The 20,111-nt window shown below is 35.0% G+C and overlaps 2 protein-coding genes across 9 annotated transcripts; both read right to left on the bottom strand.

Annotated features, from left to right (window-relative positions):
* Positions 1-63: 63 nt before the first annotated feature.
* On the bottom strand, positions 64-11,623 carry LOC127812900 (uncharacterized). Of its 8 annotated transcripts, XM_052353457.1 has the most exons (15): positions 11,366-11,623; positions 10,681-10,813; positions 10,144-10,278; positions 9,996-10,019; positions 9,795-9,918; positions 8,670-8,831; positions 8,061-8,282; positions 7,797-7,874; positions 5,027-5,367; positions 4,798-4,908; positions 4,234-4,721; positions 2,263-2,431; positions 802-1,041; positions 573-707; positions 64-481 (listed from the first exon to the last, which is right to left on the bottom strand). In XM_052353457.1, exons 5-15 carry the CDS (start codon positions 9,895-9,897, stop codon positions 356-358), a joined length of 2,175 nt encoding a protein of 724 aa, XP_052209417.1. In that variant the 5' UTR covers positions 9,898-9,918; positions 9,996-10,019; positions 10,144-10,278; positions 10,681-10,813; positions 11,366-11,623; the 3' UTR covers positions 64-355. The 8 variants fall into 8 exon arrangements, with proteins under 8 accessions (XP_052209417.1, XP_052209414.1, XP_052209411.1 ...); XM_052353454.1 differs by having other exon boundaries at positions 9,996-10,278; positions 10,629-10,813; XM_052353451.1 differs by having other exon boundaries at positions 9,996-10,278.
* A 5,355-nt stretch (positions 11,624-16,978) lies between these two features.
* LOC127812854 (pathogenesis-related protein PRB1-3) lies at positions 16,979-17,750 on the bottom strand. Its single transcript, XM_052353378.1, has one exon. It carries the CDS (start codon positions 17,748-17,750, stop codon positions 17,196-17,198), a length of 555 nt encoding a protein of 184 aa, XP_052209338.1. The 3' UTR covers positions 16,979-17,195.
* Positions 17,751-20,111: the final 2,361 nt, after the last annotated feature.

Below are 20,111 nucleotides of genomic sequence, written 5' to 3'. Positions count from 1 at the left end.
ACCATTTTCCTTGACTGGATTTCCCTAGTAGCAGTTACAATTTGGTCAAGGGGGAGAGGAAGGTGAAACAAGGGGAAGTAACTATAATTTACACTTTAAACCTTCTTCTGTTTTAGGCATAAAATACAAGATACATTGAACTTCATTGCCTGTAGGAACTACCAGTTGAACGGGTGAAGGAACTGAACTGAATCTCACCGGTGACCTACCATATACAATCGTAGCCTATCCAAGGAATCAAAAAGGACAGACTAACTCGTTCTGCAAACCCAATCAACGCATTTGGCCATGCATCTGATAATGTGCCAACTTAAATTCCAGCTAAACCATGTTTCAGACATAGAAAGTATAGCGGTTACTGCTCTATTATCCGATTCACAAGGCCAACAGCAACAGTTCTTCCCGATGCTCTGAGGAACACCCTACTAAGAGCTTTATAGGTAGAAGACTCCGCCACACAAACTGCTCCGGGAAGAGCCACCTGCAATATGACAACAAACTCTTGTACAGCTGGGAGACCAATTTGAAGAATTAAATCTGCAAATGAAGCAATGAGTTGCCATTTAACAAACCTGAATTATTGCAGTCTGCTTTACCATCAGACATCGCGGTGCCTTCTTTGTCTCCTTCCCCGTCTTCGGATCAAGCAATGATATTATCTTCACTACTCTTGCAGCCTCCTTTGCATGGTGGACATGGAACTCTAACTGCTCATTTGCACACAAAAATACAAAACTATTTATACAAACAATCTTGCAGGAGAAAACCAGAGACAAATTTCAACAGCAGTTGAGATGTTACTTGAGAGCCAACTAATATCGGGGTTGCACAGTCCAATACGAGAATCTTCAGCTCCAAATGGTTTGCAAGTGCAACTGGAAACTCAGGGTGACATAGCACACCCCCAGCCATGACATGACTTCCGTCAATCCCTTGAAGACAAACAGCCACGTTGTCTCCAGCTCTTGCAATTGTACAGGACTGTGAGTCACGTTCCAAGGAACGCACAGTAGCTATTTCCCTTGATGGCATAACTAGAACCTACACATGCATCAATTGAAAGCAATGGTTATTGAGGTAGAAATCAGCAACTGAATGAAGAACAAATAAACCCTAGTTGCTGAACTATAAATTGTTTGATGAGCAATATGGTAGAAATTAGTCCAAAACACTCCTAATGGTTGATGATAAATGTACCGTGTTTTGTAACATTTTATCAACCAATAAAATCATTTTGGAACTGAAACAAGGTGCATTTACTACACCTTAACCATTGCCCTAAAATTCATAGATTCAAAAATTACACCTTACCCTTATCATATTCTAAGGCAATGGCTAAGGTTAGCATTACCCTTGCTATTATTTTGCATAACCCTAAAAATTCAAAGATAAGAAAAAAAAATTCAATAAATTACACCTTTAGAGTCTAGGTCCTGATTTAGGAAACCCAGGGGGTCTGAGTGAGGGTCGCCAATAACATAAAAATATGTTTCGATGTAACTTGTATATAAAATAGCATTTTCCCCTTTAAGTTAAAGTATGTTAATGAAGGCTAACGGTAAGGGAGGTCATTACCTATTTTCATATGTCTGGAATCTAAGTGAGAATACAAAATAGCTCATGGGGTCTAGCAGAATGTATTAGATATATCTATCCCCTACAATGTTCTGTCTTTATATCTTTAGAATTACATTATCGGTGTTTCTGTATCTGGTCACATCAATGTCATCCACAGGCAGTATATATTAGAGGCTTCACATGATTGAGTCTAGGCTGTTATGTAGTCCTATTTACATTTATCATATTTGTTTTTCCTTTCTTCTTAAACTATTTGTATTTAAGGTATTTCATATTTCTAAATTTCTTGCATGGGGGATGCAAGGTATACTGGTTCAAGCCTCAACCTAAATTATGTTATTTTGCCTTTTACTTGTAGGTTTTTGAAGTTGTAGACTTGGTTCTATTAGGAAAGGAGTCCTTGTCCCTAATAAAGCTAAGAGATACCAATTCAATAGTAAACATGCTTATGAGAACACCATTGGAATGTTTACAAAACAAGGTTAACTAATAAGTGGCTAATGGACTCGAGCAAAGCTGCTTCATTTTCGCTAGCATAAAATTCCAACAGTAAGAAAAGGAATAGGGCTGTTATAACCTCCAATCTCATGCCAAAAGGAAGAGAAATGCAACAACAAGAAGAACAAACAAACAAGCAAATTAAATTAATTATCAACAAACTAAACCAACAAAAGAACTTTGCACCTTAGATCCACTTCGAAGTGCTCCAGCTTCAAGTTTCCCACATGCAGATACCTGCCCTTGTGATTGGAATTTTATAACATCACATATAGGCATTAGTAGTGGCTTTGAGTAATCTCGAGCCGGAGGTACAAGAGAATCTATTGCATCCAACAGAGAGGGTCCTTTATACCTGCAATCAAAATATTATTCAGGTTGGAGCTTTCTTCATTATAACCTAAAAGGACAAAAACTAAAAAGCTGGAAAAAGCAAATAGAGAGAGAAACTACTTAACAACATACAAAACCTCAGTGCCACCAGGTGGGAATCAGTTAGCTTGTCAATTATCTCAATTTAGGATCATTATAACTCATATCATGTCCAAGAATTTCTCACCAAATTTTCTTGGTCTCCCTCAACCTCCTTTGTACAAATTTTTCCATTCTATCCACTTTGCTCACAAGAGGAAATATTTATCTTCTTCTCGCATGGAAAACCATTTTAATTGCTTGTCACACATTTTATCTCAATAGCAACCATTCTGATATTATTTAGGATAACATCATTTCCAATTTTATCATTTCTTGTATGGCCATATATGCACCATAACATCTTCATCTCAGCCATATTCATATTTTGCACATTTTAGTACTTTATTGCCTAGCATTTCGTATTATACAACAAAGTTGGTCTTATAGCATATCATAAAACCTCCCTTTTAGCTTAAGGAATTATACAAATGCACAAAAGACCAAAAGCACTTCTTCATTCTAACCATCAAGCAGGTCCTTTCTTGGAATGACTTATCTTCAAGTCTCACCATAACGTTGTTTATTATATGCTACTTGTCAAAGTATAAGGTTTTCACCCTTAAGGCCAATCATATATTTCATAGGGTCCACCCCCCATCCTAAAGGTGTTTTTTTTTCTTTCTACATTCATCATTAATTATCAAAAAAACAAAAAGAAAATCATTAGTCGACAAGATGGAAACCATATTAATTTTAGGGAGCATGAAAACAAATAACTGAGAAGGATGGATTCAGACTCGTGCAAAATGACATGATAGAGACACGCAAACATCAATCATCCCAACTCGTAACCCCATTCTTAATAGATAGAGATGACTGAATCCATCTATTAAGATTAAAGGGTGCAACCATGACAATAATGCAGTATCTGAGGTGTAGGGGAGAAAGGAAACAAAAATTAGAGACATGATAACAGGAAAAGAATCTACAAAGTACATTCTTCATGACTATTTCAAGTTTTTTAGCTTGAATCTATTCTGTACACTTCGTTTATCAAAAACATGAAAGTAGCAAATATTTTTGTTCAATCTTATATTTAGAAAGTAATATGGTAGTCTTCTATTAATATAAAAAAGCACAAGGTACATCACTAATTAGAGTGACTTCATCTATTGTCTCCAACCATTGGATACAACACTAACTTCCTTTAACAATAATATCATGGACTAGGATCCATAATAGAGATTATCACAAAGGATAAATTAATTTGATAGTAGTCTATCCACTGATTTGTTCATCTTGCATTCATCCATTCTGGTTTCCAGAAGTAACAGAGGACAAATAAAATATTTCTACCATTAAATCTTAGTGCTATATTGATATTGGTGTAAATTACTTGTACCCCTAAAAGTAAATGACGTTGTGCATTACAATATTGCATATCTATACACTGATAATGCACTTGCCAAAGGGATGCTACCGCCATAAAAGATTTTTTTCAGTAGGTCATCATAAAAGATTCTAGCAACAAAGACCTAGCAACAACCAGATGAGACGAACAAGTTCAAGCATTTTAGAGCACAGGTCAAACTCCAACAGCTGCATATCAACCAACCCAAACTTGTTTATGCATCTAGAAAAAGGAGCTTTTTCAATTTAAATGAATCCTTTCAAAAATTAGATGCAGCTTCCTGTTTAGTGGAAGGTTATCACTGATAAACTAAAACTGAGAAAAAAACTAACCAGGATGACAATCGTCCATCAGAAGCAGACACCACCAGATTTTGGTTTTCAATGGCACTCAATGGGACCCATGAGACAGAAGAATTCTTGAAGCCAAGTTGGCGGAGAAATGTTCCAAGCTGCAGTCTAATTGTATCAAAGCGTTCCCTGGAGTATTGCACAGCATCCATTTTATTTATTGCAACTATAATTTGGTCAACACCAAAACTTCTAATAAGTTGTGCATGCTCCCTTGTTTGCCCTCCGGTGCTGTCCATACCAGCTTCAAAAGAACCCATCGATGCATCTATAACAAGAACTGCAGCATCTGCTTGGGTTGCCCCAGATATCATGTTTGGTACAAAGTCCATGTGCCCTGGGGCATCCAGCAGCACAATGTGATACCTATTAGAGTCAAAATATGCAACTGCCACTGTCATAGTTATTCCCCTTTCCCTTTCTTCAGCGCTTTCATCCAAAGCCCATGCATAAGCAAAAGAGCCTTTTCCCTGACAGAACACAAAGAACTCATAAATCCAACCAAGCTTTAAAAAGTGCACCTAAAAGAAAATATAGTCAAGTTACTTGTAGTTTAGACTCTTTTTCATATTTGTGCATTTGCTTTTGAGATATCCGTCCCAAGAGGTGCAATAGCCTCCCTGAAAGTGTTGATTTCCCAGAATCAACATGACCAACCTAAGATCGTGAATGAAAATGGACGATATTACAAATATGTTAATATGAGAAAATAGTTAGCTACATACAAACAACAAATTTTAACTATGTGTGACTAAATTTTAGATTTTTGACTTACAATGGCAAGATTTAGTTGGATAAGTTTATCTTCTGCCTGGTTAGGTAGCATCCATTTCTCAGGTTCATAGTGAGCATGTGATCTAGATAATCCAGCATTAACATTCTTTGATACTCCAGACTTGATATTTAAAGACATATCATTCAGACTTCCCGAAAGGCTCTGTGGCTCATCCCCATTCACTGGAGAACGGGTATCCTCCGCAACACTACCATGTCTATCTTCTGACAGTATTATTGAAGAGCTATTAATGCTTTTAGCATCTAAAGGGAAATCAATAGCAATTTTCTTTTTACTGACACTTGAAGGAGTGACTGAAGAAGCTGATCCTTGGGAAATGGCTGCAAATATCAAGTTTGTATATAATAAAGACGTCAAACTCTAAATGAAGGACCATACTAGCAACCTGGAAAGCATCTAAATAGTATCAAGATACTGTAAAAAAACATGTAACTCTACAATATTGACTGCCAATGAGAATTGACAGTGTACAAAATTACCAGTGCCAGGAATAATGTATATAGAAATTTTGAGAAGACAACCAAGAGATAGGTGGAATAGCAATTTCCACTTTCTTTTATTTGTGTGATTCAGCACAAGAAATGTATAAGCATAAGAGAAAATATAGGAGCACTAGAAGAGAAACAGACCAGCAGGCCCACAGCAGAAAGGAAACAGGAAGAACAAAGTAGAAGAGACTGCAAACAGGAGGGAGGGGGGGAGGAGGAGGAGGAACAAGCAGCAGAGAGAGCACAAGAGGATGCAGTGAAACAGACAGAACAATATTGCAGCAGAAAGGAAACAGGACCGAATAAAGAAGAACTTGTAAAGATAAGGGGAGAAGAAAAAGAAGAAGAAGAACAGGAACAAGCAGAAGAGAAAGCACAAGAAGAAGATGCAGTGAAACAGACAGAAGAATATTGCAGCAGAAAGGAAACAGGACAGAACAAGGAAGAAGAACTTGCAAAGAGAATGAAAGAAGAAGAAGATGCAGTGAAACAGAAAAGAATATTGCAGCAGAAAGAAACCAGAACAGAACGAAGAACCTGCAAGGAGAAGGGAAGAAACACGCGAAAAGATAATAGAAGACATAAAAGAAAGAGAGACAAAGCAACATATAGAGAAGAGATAAACAAGAGAGCAAGATAACCTGTTGATGAACCTCCCCCCTCCCCCCACCAAAAAAACAGAAATGTACACACCAATGGTAGCATTAACATTTTTTTGAGGTTCTAGACAGCAAATATAACTATATAAAATGAAGGAGAACAACTTGTAAAGGAAAGCTGAATTTGAGGTTTTAGTGTTTGTAGCATAATTCAGTCAAACATGGATTCTAAAGAGCAACCAACAATGCTCTTGGAAATTTACTCTAAATCATTCCCATCTATCAATTAAGAGATCATCCTATAAGCCATGTTGTTGAAGCACAGAAAGGAAACCTGTTGATGAAGAGATCAGCCTACTGCTATTCAAAACACAGCAAAAACAATTCTAGGAAAGTTGAAGGAAAAATAAAAACAAACAAACAAACCAAAAGAAGTCTTTGTGGCAAAATAAGAAATACAAGAAACAAAACCAAGTGATCTTGCTACAAGACTATATCCATGCTGCAAAAAAAAAAAACTGAAAGGGAATATTTTGGGGGGTTGGGGGGGGGGGAGAACAAAGAAGACAGTTATAAAGCAAGGCCAATAGCTTATAAAAATTTATACTGCTGAATTGATAAAAAAAGACAGATATATATATATATATAATACTAGAGAAATAAAAACAAAGGATTTAAGGTAAGAGAAGTACATCAAAGAGAAAACCAAAAGGTCTTGGTAAATGAGAGGAGATCAAACAGGAGATAAGCAGAGTATTTCTCAAGGACAAATGTTTCATATACATATTTGTTTGAACAAAGTCAAGCTAACTATAAAACATAAATGAAGAATGGTAATACAGTTGAATCGGATAATGTATTGAAGAAGCATGGAAACGGATAGAAGAAGAGACCATTGCATGGTTAACAAAATTGTTTAACGTGATCCTTAAATCAAAGAGGATACCTGACAAGTATAGAAAGAATAATCTAGCGCCCATTTAGAATAAAGAAAATGTTCAAAAATGTGAAAATAATAGAGGCATCAAGCCTATGAGCCACATTATGAAACTCCGAGGGAAGGTGATTAAGAAAAAGAAAAGACTAATTTATCAGAATGTATATGTATATGTTTATATACATATACATTTTGATAAATTTGTCTATGTATATAAACATATACATATACTGGGATAAAGGTTGGATATGTTGTTGTTGTTGTTGTTGTATACGTTTATGAGCTCTGAATTCTACATCACTGCAAATTCATATTTTGATTATCTTGACCACTTATGAGACCACTACGAACCAGTGGCACAATCCCATGCCTCAATCTCACCATGGTGAATTAGGGGACTTGGGCACCACAATTCCATGAAGATGTTACTTCTCCCTATTTGGCAACTTTACCTATAAACCATGCAGTAGGAAAACTTATTCCCAGATTCAGACAGTCTATGCTACAGCATTTGGAAGCGAAAGAAAATGAAGGAATAGGATGGCTGACTAGCTTCTTAAAGACACCACAAGTGTTATTCACATAAAATAGAAGCTAAAATAGTCAAACTGAGAGCAACCTAGCACTCCAACTCATTCATTGCTGAGGTGATGAAATAACAGAACTAGATCAAAAAATTTAAAAGAGCCACCAGACACATACTCAAGATTCAAACAGAATGATACCTTCCGACACCACTTTGGAGGAACGCAATCCACTTGACACCAAATCATCAGGAGAAAGGACATCAAACTTGAAAGGGGCTGTTTGATCAAGATGTTAGGCGTTAGTAAATGATTGCCTAAAGAGATATCCACCACTCTGGAAAATGAATATCAAGCTTTTTGAAATGGTAATACAAGAGAACTGACAAGTGTTTACTAATATGAGAAAATCAACATTCTATCTCTACATGTCAACCTCCTGATTTGGACAGGATACGTGCAGACCTATATTGAAATGGTACTTTTTCTGTAAGCTAAAAGCCTTATGTAATTCATGAAAGTGCCCTTGGATATTTCCAAGCTTATGGAAGCTATTGCACTCTTCCGTCAAAATATCATCATTCTGCTGCTGATAAGTTACAGACTTGTTGGGTGTTGGACGCGGCAATGATGCAAAAAGAGACTTGGCCATTATGGATACTCCAGAATCTTTGCACATGCCATCAACTGCATGAAAAACATCTACTCTATAAAGGGCAACAAACATGAGATGAAACCTACATAACAACGATGTAACTGGGGTGCTTGTGCCTATATGGATGTGAGCTGCCTACACAGTCATGTGTCCAAAAGGCTTTTCCCTATTTATTTATACTTATTTTTTTTTGGGAGGGGGGGGGGGGGGGGGGGGGTGGCAGCGCAGGGGGGAGGGGGGGTTGGGGTTGCAGGGGATGAAACAGGAGCAGCACATGCATTCTGGGGTGACCAATGGGCAGGAAAATGCAAACAGTGACAACTGTTGTGACAAAATATGGACAAGAAGGCATCCACACAGCAGCTCACTTCACCAAATTCAAGAAAATGGTAGAAAATAACCTAATGAACAAAACTTACCCAAGTTATTATTGCCATTTCTGCGAACATTAACCAATGGATTACGAAGAACCCCACAAATATCACATGCCGACATAGTTTCTTCATTATCAAATGTACAAATGGGGCAACGCCAAACTCCAGGCCTTAATGTTTCCTGTTCTGTCTCTGGTGGCTCAACTGCTTCAATGAAGTAAGCACCAAGAAGTCAACATAGAAGTTGTAAATGCTTGAAGAGGAAAAATATAAATGGAACAAAAAAGGAGTATATAAAAATCAGTTTCACAACATGATCTTTAGCAGCAGGTAGGCAACATCAACTCATATGCCAAAGAAGAATGGTGTACCAATAGCAAGCCAAATTTTAGCCAAAATAGATCATCACAAACTACAAGGAATTAAATTATTATCTTTCAAGAGGGTTGGAAAAGTTGGCAAAAAGCCACCACCCACGCCTTTGATTGTCCATTACAGTCATCTCCCCTTCCCAATAAGGCTGTAAGGCCTTAGCCTTAAACTCCTAATTAATGGTACACTAGAAAAGAAAAAAAGACGACTACAATGACAATGAAGAAGAATAAAGAAATGAAAAAAGAAAATTAAGGCCAAGGCAGTTCGAAATAATTCTTGTAAAGTTTATATGGGATATTTATACTAGTGTCGTAGCAATAATTAATTTCCTGAAAAAAGTTATACCAATAATCAAATCCTAGTCCTTGATTACAAAGGAATCCTCCTAATTCTAGCCATCCATCTATTTCAAAAGCCACATGGTAGTCACACAACTACCTATTGAAGTTAATATACTAAAAAGCTTTCCAAAACCTAATAATTTAAGTACTAACCATAACAAATAAAAATAAAGTAAAAACACTAATAAATAAAGAATTTGCTCCTGCATCAGCCACGCTAGCCAAAAAAAAACACACACAAGTGAAATGGTATTCAAAGTAAGTTGGTTGTACTGTTGTAGCATAAACTTAGATAAAATAGATAAAAATAGCAACTTATTAGTCATACTGCACACAACACAAGCTAGCTCTACAACTACCATAAAATGCAAACAAACAAACAATCCTCCTGCAAAATTAAAGCATGATACTGACAAGATAAAGTGAAAGTTTATTTAGAAAGAAAAACACTTACAGTTCTCTTGCACATCAGAATCATAATCATAATCATAATCATAATCTTCATAGGCATCATATTCATCATCAACATCAACCCCGTAATTTCCCTTATGAGGCATGGTCTTAAATATCTAACAAATCTGAAAGCAAATATATTCAATTAAATATGCATTGTTAGAACAATTCAAATCTAAGAACAAATGATAGCAACACATACCTATACACTGAACCTGTCTGAAAACTGTCAAGAATCACAAACCGTGAGGACGTTTAATTCAAATATACAAGGTTATAACCAGTAGCAATCAGGCTAATGAGGATGACACTATAAGGAATGTGATTTTATATTCATTATCCATTCATACAGAATCCTTTTCTGGGCAGCTTAATTCATCTCCGCATCTCAAAAGATTTAGAAGCAGATCCTCATGAAAGAGTTTGGCAGTCACACCAGTACAATTATCGGGCAGAAGGTACAGCCTTGCTGCTCATCACATTAGCTGCAACCAACCAGGGGCTTAATTCAGCTTCTATATAAAATTTATTCTGGTTTTCTGCACTTCTACAAAAAAAAAAACTAATTCCATTGGGTCGCAAAGCAATCAGAGATAACTTTTTAAAATCCTCATAATTTTGTTCAATCAGTCACCAAATATATTACGTGAAATTATTCCTAATTTTTCTGTGCTATACCTACACAAAAATTATTACTTAAAGGATAAGAAAATATTTTGTCTACATTCTGCATAATTAACACAAACATAACTAGTATCTCAAACAACATCACTATCAATTGATGGCAGAAATATATACAAATATATTACATAAAACCTCAAGAGTCAGACGACACCTGAAGAGGATACTAATGAGAGAGCAATTAAATTATGCACCCAAAATGAAACCTTTCAACATCTGCTCACAGACAATTGAACCATGCAACCAGTCCTTGTTTGGCACAATGGCACTACCTCTCAGTCCTCGCATATAAAGAATGGAAAAGGTAAACAAGTTCACCATTCCAGCCTGAGGTTGCACCTACATTAAAAATGCTCGTAAGCAGTCCGCACGCTCTAGAAGACCAAAATGTATATAGTTTTTTTTTGTTTTTTGCTACGTAGAATTTTATATGGTTAAGGAACCCATTGTTAAGTGAACCAAAGAAAGAAGAAGAGGAGGAGCAGGAGGATGAATTGGAAGGGGGGGGGGGGGGGGGGGGGGGGGCGAGTAGTTCAACCAGAATAGACTAAAAAATGTATTAAAATCATCAATAAAAATATATGTGAAAAATAAAGAAGAAATACTAAAACGTAGTTGCGCGCTGCTATACATTGCCTGATTTCCCACTACTAATACGGTTCTATATGTTGCCTGATTGAACTCAAAGCTGAAATTATATTCCAGCTATTCATAATTGAGCACAGCCCAAACCATATACGCCTACATATGCTCTGTATGCCCTACAACAATACAAATTCTCGAGCTCTGAAGTTCATTCCGGAACAGAAATCTAGAACAACAAACTCTCGTGCTAAAACTGAAATATTTGTTGACCTAAGTGGCCATCGAGGTTGAGAGAGACGGCGATACCTGGGCGACGAACGGTGAAGCGCCCAAGTCACGGAGAAGGCTCTCGGTCACAGTGGAGAGACGGAAGTAATGCAGTTGAGATAGAAGCTACCTCCAGACTTGGCGACGCCGGAATTGAACGGACGCGACGCAACGAACAGGGATTCTCTGTCACTCGGAGGGATCAATGGCGCATATCATTTAGATCTGATCCGATCAGAGAGAAAACCCTTGCACTTGCCCTTGCCCTTACGCCAGAAAAGGCATGAAGTATTATATGTCTTGAAGTTTTCATGTTATTATGCTTCGTATCGTACCAATGATACGGTGTTAACGATTACATAAATTTTTTTATTAAAATTATTTGCTTTCAGCTTAATTTCAAAAATTATAAACACCAATAAATTATAAACATTGGTGTGTCAATATAAACAACCCAACGAGTTAAAAAACAAAAATTTAACCTTCAATTTAATAACGTTAACTTAATCAATGACAAAACAGTTTTTGATTTCATTAAAAGATACGAGACAAATGGGATGATAGATTAAAAGTAGATAATAATGGAGACGGAGCACAATAAAAACTATATCGGAGATAATCGAAATCTTCTATAAAGAAATAAATGAGATGATAATGGAGACGAAACACAACAGAGGACTATTGTCAGTGATATTCGATTAATATCATCGATGTTGTCAATGATTTTTTTGGTTATGGTTTTTTCATTTTTGAGAAAAATTATATGTGTAATTTATATTGTAATAAATTTGTCTTTTAGAAATAAATAAATATAGTTATTAGATGAAAAATAATAATAAATACTTCTAAATGTTTTATTATCTATCTTTAAATATTTCATTATATGCTTGTAATGGTAATAACTGTGGTATAATTAGAAACTCAAACAAACATGGTGCATATATAACAAATTTGTTGTAGTGTCAGTTTGTATATATGAGTGTATGCGCGTAAATAATTTTTTACAAGCTTATGTGGTTACTAAGGTTTGCATCATCAGCTCTAAGTATTTAGTATGTTTCGAAATACTTAGTCGTGGAATTAGAAACAACTATATATTATATATAGATAACGTAAAATTTTTATATTTTGCCTGCAAATCGAAATTGTTATCTCTCTAGCTCATAAAAAAATCATTTATCGAAAAGGAATAGCAAAAATAGAACGAGGGTGAGGAGGAATTTGATCGTATTCGAATTGATGTATATGTTTTTGCCTTTCTATCTCTACTTCCCATCCTAGTGAGTGGAGAAGTTATGGAACAAGCAACGGTTTTCATGTGAAAAATATCAACAATATTAGTAGACTAAACCAACAGAGATGGTATGCTTGTGTAATACTCGGTATTAAATAATAAGAGAATTTCTGAAGATATGGGTCAAAATGATATTTAGCAAAGTTTCGGGCCTAAGTGCAATATTCGAAACGAAAGACGAATAACTAAGTTAAGATGAGCCAATTGAGGAGAAATGGCACAATTGGATGATATTTGATAAAAATCAGGGATTTTCAAAGGTTTGAAGTCAAAAGCACGCAATTATGAGAGTTCGGGCAAAAGTGCAGATTTTGCAAAATATCAGAGGGAGGTCGAATCGACGAATTTTTCAAAAATTTCAAAAAGAAATGAAAAATATAGAACTTAAGGGTCGTTGTGGTATATTTAGAAAGATCAGGGACTCAAAGAAAAGGGCCAAAATGTCAAATGAAGAAAATAGGGGGTGAAAATGCAATTTTGAAAAACTTGCATAGTGGGAACGCGACCACCGCACATGGCCGTCGGCAGCCGCCTCTGGAGGCGTCGGGAAGCTCGCCTAAGGGTGCTAGGGTGATCTACAGGTGATGATGAAGCTTCAGGGGGTGGCCATTGGCCGAGCAAGATAGGGTGGGGAATCGGGTAAAAATCGAGTATAAAAGGAGGTTTTCGGCCGAGGGTTTCAAAAACAAAATCGCTCAAATTTCTTGTGTTTTTACTTGAATCGAGCTTGAGGGATAAGGGGTTTTTATTGCTTGGATTGAGAGGATCATTTCTGGAGCATTTGGGATCGATTGGTGTAGAAATTGAGAGGTTTTAGAAGCTTGGCTAGAAAAACGAACCGCCGCCGCTGCGACCTGCAACTCGCTTTTAATCCTACCTCCGGCCACTCTTTCCGACGAACAAGGGCACCATTGAGGTCGCCTTGAAAAGCTCTACAAGCCCCTATAAGAATTTAGGGCATTGGACGTTGCCGGAATCAGAGAAGAAGACTATGCGGCGGCGCGTGGCAGCCACTCGTAGGACCTCTGGGTGGCGCGTAAGGTATGATTTTTATGTGTTTTTAATTTCATAATTTAGGTAAAATTATTCTAGGAATTATCATGGAAAAATATTTTGTGAAAATTGATGTTAGGTATTTTTAATATTTTTCCGAAGGTAGAAATGTTTGAAAATTAAATAAAAATAGAGAAAATTGTGGGAAAATAGAAATATTGATTCCAAAGGTCTTAAATGGTGAAATAGGAATCAATTGGGTCATTGGAAGAAGAATTACACAATTTTTTAGGTGTGGCACGTTTTTCGAGGCGAAATCCGAACTTTTTCGAATTGAGGTGAGTGGTTTGATTCCAGCTTTTCCTTGTCTTGGAAGTGTTTTTTAGGTGCTTGTGGTGGGTTCTAGTGAGCGGTTATACCCTCCTAGACATAGATTGTTTTACAAGGCTTTTGCTTATGATCATTGTGTCGATATTTGCTACATTGCATTAACTGTTTTATTTTAAAATGTTGGTGCATGGCGTGTAAATTTTCATATCATTTGGGGTCAAGTTTAATTGCATCGTTGGGTCCGTATGGGGCGGGATGGGGTCTACTTGAGATTGGGACAATGTTAATCCAGGTGAACGGGTGTCACGACGGTGCACTCGAGGGATTAACGTTGGACCAGGTGAACGTGTGCCACAGTGGGGCATTCGAGGGATTAAGTATGTCAAGGTGATATCTCGAGTTAGACGTATCTTGCATGTTGTCGTATAGTATGCCATGCTCGTATGTCTTTCATGCATTGTATAACTGTTTCATACCTTCACTTAAATGGTTTATCATCTAACATGGGTTATGCCCCTGGAACATTTAACATTCCAGTCAGGGACAACAGCGAGGTCGAGGACACGACAGATGAGCCTGTGGTGTTTGTTTGATAATTGTTGTTGTTGTATTATTTTGGAAGCATTGATGTTATATATCGCTTAACGATGTTGTAATAATTAGTATTGATGTTATATACATATGACGGTATGAGAACATTTTGTGTGTAACACGTGGTAGGCCACGTCATTTTGATTAATTAAGTATTCCGCTGTGTTTATATTGTCTCGTTCGGTTAATATTTGTTATTGTTAACTAAACGAGTAAGACTGGAACTCTCGGGGTATATATCTGCATGTGGAGATTGTTCTTAAGATCACCGCGGGTGCCAGCTGTAGTTTTACGACGAGTGTTTCATCTGCATGTGAAGATTGTGCTCACAGGCGTCGCGAGTATCAGACTTGAAAAAAAAAAAAAAAAAACCCCAGAAATTTCCTTATAGTGACACGCCTGTATAGGGCGGGATGTTACAGCTTGGCCCAAAGTTTTCATGGCAAGTCAAGGTACGTTTGTATAAAATATTATAATTTGGTGTTATATTTATTTAATATATTCAAAATACTCTTTTAAAATAACAAGTATCAATCTTAAATATCTCTAGATTCTTATAAAACTTTTTCTTATTTTTCTAATTCTAATTTTGGTGTTATATTTATTGTAAAAAAACTCATCTACAACGCATCCCAAATAAGGGGCAAGCAGCACAAGATAGGTTGAAATGGTTTCTTATTTATTTATTTATTGTGATAAAAATTTTCATTTGAAAAGTTGAGAAAGAATAACTAGGTCAAACTCGAAGATGTTTAATGGAATAAACCATAAACAATCAGTGTGGCACTTGCGTTGAATTCATCTAAAAATGTTTGTATTGATAAATGATCGAAATGATTAATAAATTGAGAAAAAACAAATTACGAGCAACACCAACAATCGTTACCATTTTTTGATTTTTAGGTGGAGAAGACTAGATGAGAATAAAAAGAGTAGATGAGGATTTTTCAACCCTCGCCTTGTCTCAAAAATTAAAAGGGCGCCAGTGTTTGTTAATAGAATAATGATAATTTATATATTTCTATATTTTATATTCTTTAATTAGTGATTACTATGTATTATATTTCATAATTAGTTTGATAATTGCACTTAATGTATTTATTTCATATAGTAGGGTTGATTTGGTTAATTTGATGTTACTTAGAGCCCAAAGTAAGACAAGTTGGAGTGCAATAGTCCCCACAAAAGGTGTGAAATTGGCTTGTGAGCAACCTTTAGTATTTTGGGCATAACTCCCACCAAAGGTGTTCGATTGACTTGATTATTGATGCGTTAGAAAGCTAAGATACAGTGTTACAAATCATATGAAGACACCTCGGCCCAATTCTAAGCACAGCAATATCAATAGTCGATCACAAATCATATATACAATAGATAACACATTACAAAAAATTTCCTTAAAATTTCGTCTATAACGTTTTAGAGGCGAATTTTGATCCATCCCTAAAAGTTCTATTGCTAGATAATTACCGACAAATATTTTTATTCCGTTCCTATTAGAGATGAAATTTTTTCTATCTCAATAAAAAAAATAATTCATCTCTAATGTGATTGTGTAATTAGTATCAAAATCGGTCAAATTTTAAATTAAAAAGATAAATTTTTTTTTATCTCTAAATTAGAAACGAAACTTTGTCTCTGATTTAAAATAGAGACGGAAAAAATTATATCTCTAAAGTTAGAGAACAAAAATTCAATCTCTAAATCCATCTCAATTAGAGACAAAAAATAATTTTCATTTTTAAAAATAAATTTTTTTAGCAGCAAACAATCTCCAATAGAGAGACAACCTAATGAGAAAAAAAAAAAAAAAACTAACAGAATAACAATAAAAAAGTATTACACTTTCTTAGCAATATATATATATATATATATAATTCCTCCAACCCATAAATTATGGATAAAGTTTGACGGTAAAAGATAATGGGTAAACTCATATTTTTATTCTTAGTACTTTTATGTTTTTTTTATATGGCTATGTAAATTTTTTGTTATTTTAATTATATCATTTAATATGTATTTTTTAGTTAATTTAATTCTTATATTTTGATTTTTTTTTTGTGACAACTTAAATTTTTATTGTTTCGATTAGACTTATATATCTGCATTTTTAAGTCAATTTAATTGTTATACTTTGATGTGTAAAAAAAATAAAAATAATATGAATTAAATCGATTATTTTTTTACACATTAAAGTAAATAGATTAAATTTGCTCGAAAATACAGATATATAAGTATAATCGAAACAATAAAAATTATTTTTGCTACACACAAAAAAATTAAAATATAATAATTAAATTAATTTAAAAATATAAAAAAAGTATATAATCAAAACAACACAAAATTTAAGTGCTCACGCAGCAAAAAAATGTGAAGGTATATGAATATGTATTTGGCCAAAAGATAATTAAATACATTCAATATATATATGAACTATGTTACACGAAACTTCTTGGATGTGTCATTTTTCTATTTTTAAAACGTTTTTGATTTTTGTTTTAAACCTTATTTATACTTATATTTTTTAAATAATATCTGTTTCAACAATTTCGTTTAAATAATATCCGTTTCAACATTTTCGTTTCGTATAAAAAACATTTCCCGTTTTCGTATCGTCTAAGTCTATGTCACTAAAAAGACTTTTGGCCTAAGTCCATGCCACTAAAAAGGCTTTTGGCCTATCACATTCCCATGAGGGAAATAGTTGCAGCCGATGAGGGTGTCTCCGCTCCTACACGTCACTTTGGCACACCCAACTCTCCGGCTCTGCCTCCAAACCATCTGGGTATAATGCCAGCAATCCTTCTTCCCAGTACACGAATTACTCTCGTAGTTATAGTAACTCTTCTCCGCCGCCCACGCAGCCACTGCATCTCCCGGCTGCCAGTCCCTTCCGCTCCCCCAGAAGAGGTTCTCCCCGTAGTCGGAATCCGAGTGGATCAACTCGCAGTCTCCCCGCCGCTGGAGAGCCCAGCGCGCGGCGAATCTGGCTAGGCTCTCGCTCCACTGGAGCGGAGGGAGCCCCACCTCTGCCCTCAGCCTGTTGTGGGGAAGTAGATACTGCTGAATTATGTTGCTGGGGACAGTACTGGAAGTTAAGGAGCGCCGCCTGCTGGACAGAAGCTGGCCGGGGCCGGGAAGCGCTTCCTCCAATGCGGAGGAAGAAGGCGGAGCAAGAAGAAGGAGAAGGGTCACTGAGGAGATAATTGCTTCCATATCACGAGATATGGAGATTAGAGAGAGTTAGCGGCTCATTTATAGGGTGCTAGCTGGTTGCAATAATTAATGGCGGGGAATCATTCGACGTGTTGAGCGGAGGTGAGGTGGAAAGCATGTTTACGGATCTGATCCATGAAGGGTTAGTTTGACTTCACTTCCACAACGGTTTCCAGTCATTGGGTCATCTCATCTGGTTAACAAACGGTTTCCAATCACTAGCCGTCTTAAGCTATGCTCATCAAAGCTAAATGACTGTAATCAAAGATTGGCCAAACTCATATTATCACTTTGAACTTTACATATAAAAAGCGTATCACCTTTTCAATTTTAAATATAACTCATTTGAATACTTATTTTTTATAATTTATATCTATTAATTAACTAATTTAATTTAAAATAATGCATGAATTACACACGATATAAAATAGAAAGAAAAAAGAAATAAAACAAAAGAATAACAAAATAACCGACTGAACCATCCTTCATTCCTCCTTCCCTTTTACTTTGACTATTGTATTTGCTCCCATCTCCTAATTTTCGTTGACCCAAATGGAAGAATCGAGTCTCACATCGACCGTCATCATCTTGAATGATCTCACATTCCTCTTTGCTATGACTAGCAACCACCCCACCATTTCCTATCATTTTTAATTTAATAGATGATTCGCAAGTTATGACTACTTCACTTTTCTCCTTTCTCTTTGTTTTGATTGACAACTAATTACAATTAACTCCCTATTCTTTGTCTTTTTTTATTCCGATCGACAACCCACAATCTATCTATTAATGAGTTTATAATTCGACGATCGTTAGGTGTAATGTTTACTGTTTTGTTTTTATATATTTAATGACACGTTTATTATATACTCAACATAATTAAGTAGTCAATAAATATAAATTATAAATGTTAAGTATTCAATATGTTAGATTTGAAGTTTCAAGCGATAATAGGCTTTTCATGTAAAGTTTAAGAGGAGAAATATTAATTTGGTCATAAAAAATCTCATATGTTATTTAGAAGCTCAAGTTTTAAACTTTTAATTGACATTCTATGTTGATATATTTTATTTTGCATCACATTAATATAAATATATAATCTATTAATTAATATATAAGTGCCATTAAAAATGTTACAAAATGAATGTCCTATTAGTATTTTCGAAAAAAAATAATTGGTACATATGACTAAATGCTAATTACAATCATCAACACATGAGCCCATGTGAACCATTGTCATTAATTCATCAGATCACTTAATCATATTGTCATATGTATCTAGCAAAACACACATGACACCATGTGAGTATATATATGCCACCCACATTTAAGCCAATCATGTTGTCTTATTTTATCTATATGTGTTACCACCAAAAGTTGATAGACTTAATTTCTTTCTCAAGTATGATACAAGTTTTATATCTAGATATTTTAGGGATATTATTTGAATACTTAATTTTAATATTTTTTAATAATATTTGCTCATTAAAATAATACTTACTGAGGTAAAGAATTTAAAAAAATGTTATGTGAGCTCTTAAAGATATCTAAGAATTTTCTAGATACTTTTAAAGTATACACATATATATATGTTTAAAATTATTCTAAGAGTTTCTAAAGTATTTTAAATGACACAAATAATCTCTCAAGATAGTGTAGATGGTTTGTTATACAAATTTAAAAAGTTTGGGATATTACAAAATTATGAGTTTAAATATGTTTTCGTGCAAAATTACGTAATCACTTGTGCCTATTCGAGAGACCATATCCCAAAATTTTAATTTACAACGAACCTATCTGTTTATATATCTAAGGTTGCAAAGTAGAAGGATCGTAGGTTTTAAAGAGATTAAAATAGATCTGAATCAAAGATTGTATTTGATTGGGGGACTACTTGTAATTTTCAAGTTACAAAAATAAAATAAAATAATAAAATTACAATAATGCCCATTAGATATCTCTAAACTATCCCTACTAAAATTAAGGCTCCTAAACTTGTCGGTTAATTACAAGCAACTTGTACCAACCCTCCACCAAAACCACTACTAGTAATATAAAAATAATTAATGTAATTTTAAAATGTCAAGATAAATATTTTTTATTTAAAAAACCTCTCAAGGCACGTAGTATAATCGGAAATGCTATTTAGATTTTATGTGTGGATGTGTTATATTTTATGTGATATTAATATAAATATATAATATATAAACATTAATAAAAATATGATAACTAACAGTTGAAATAATATTTTCTAAATTTAATTTAATCTAAGAGAATAAAAAATATCAACAGCTATCGGTATAAAATTCCCCACCAAAATCCCTTTCCGAGTCGGCTTCGAATCTTCTAGATTCTCGTAAT

This window comes from Diospyros lotus, chromosome 11 (assembly GCF_014633365.1).
Source record: "Diospyros lotus cultivar Yz01 chromosome 11, ASM1463336v1, whole genome shotgun sequence".
In the NCBI taxonomy this organism is placed as follows: domain Eukaryota; kingdom Viridiplantae; phylum Streptophyta; class Magnoliopsida; order Ericales; family Ebenaceae; genus Diospyros; species Diospyros lotus.
Note: the sequence above shows the minus strand (reverse complement) of the source record. Positions and strands in the feature narration are given on the sequence as shown.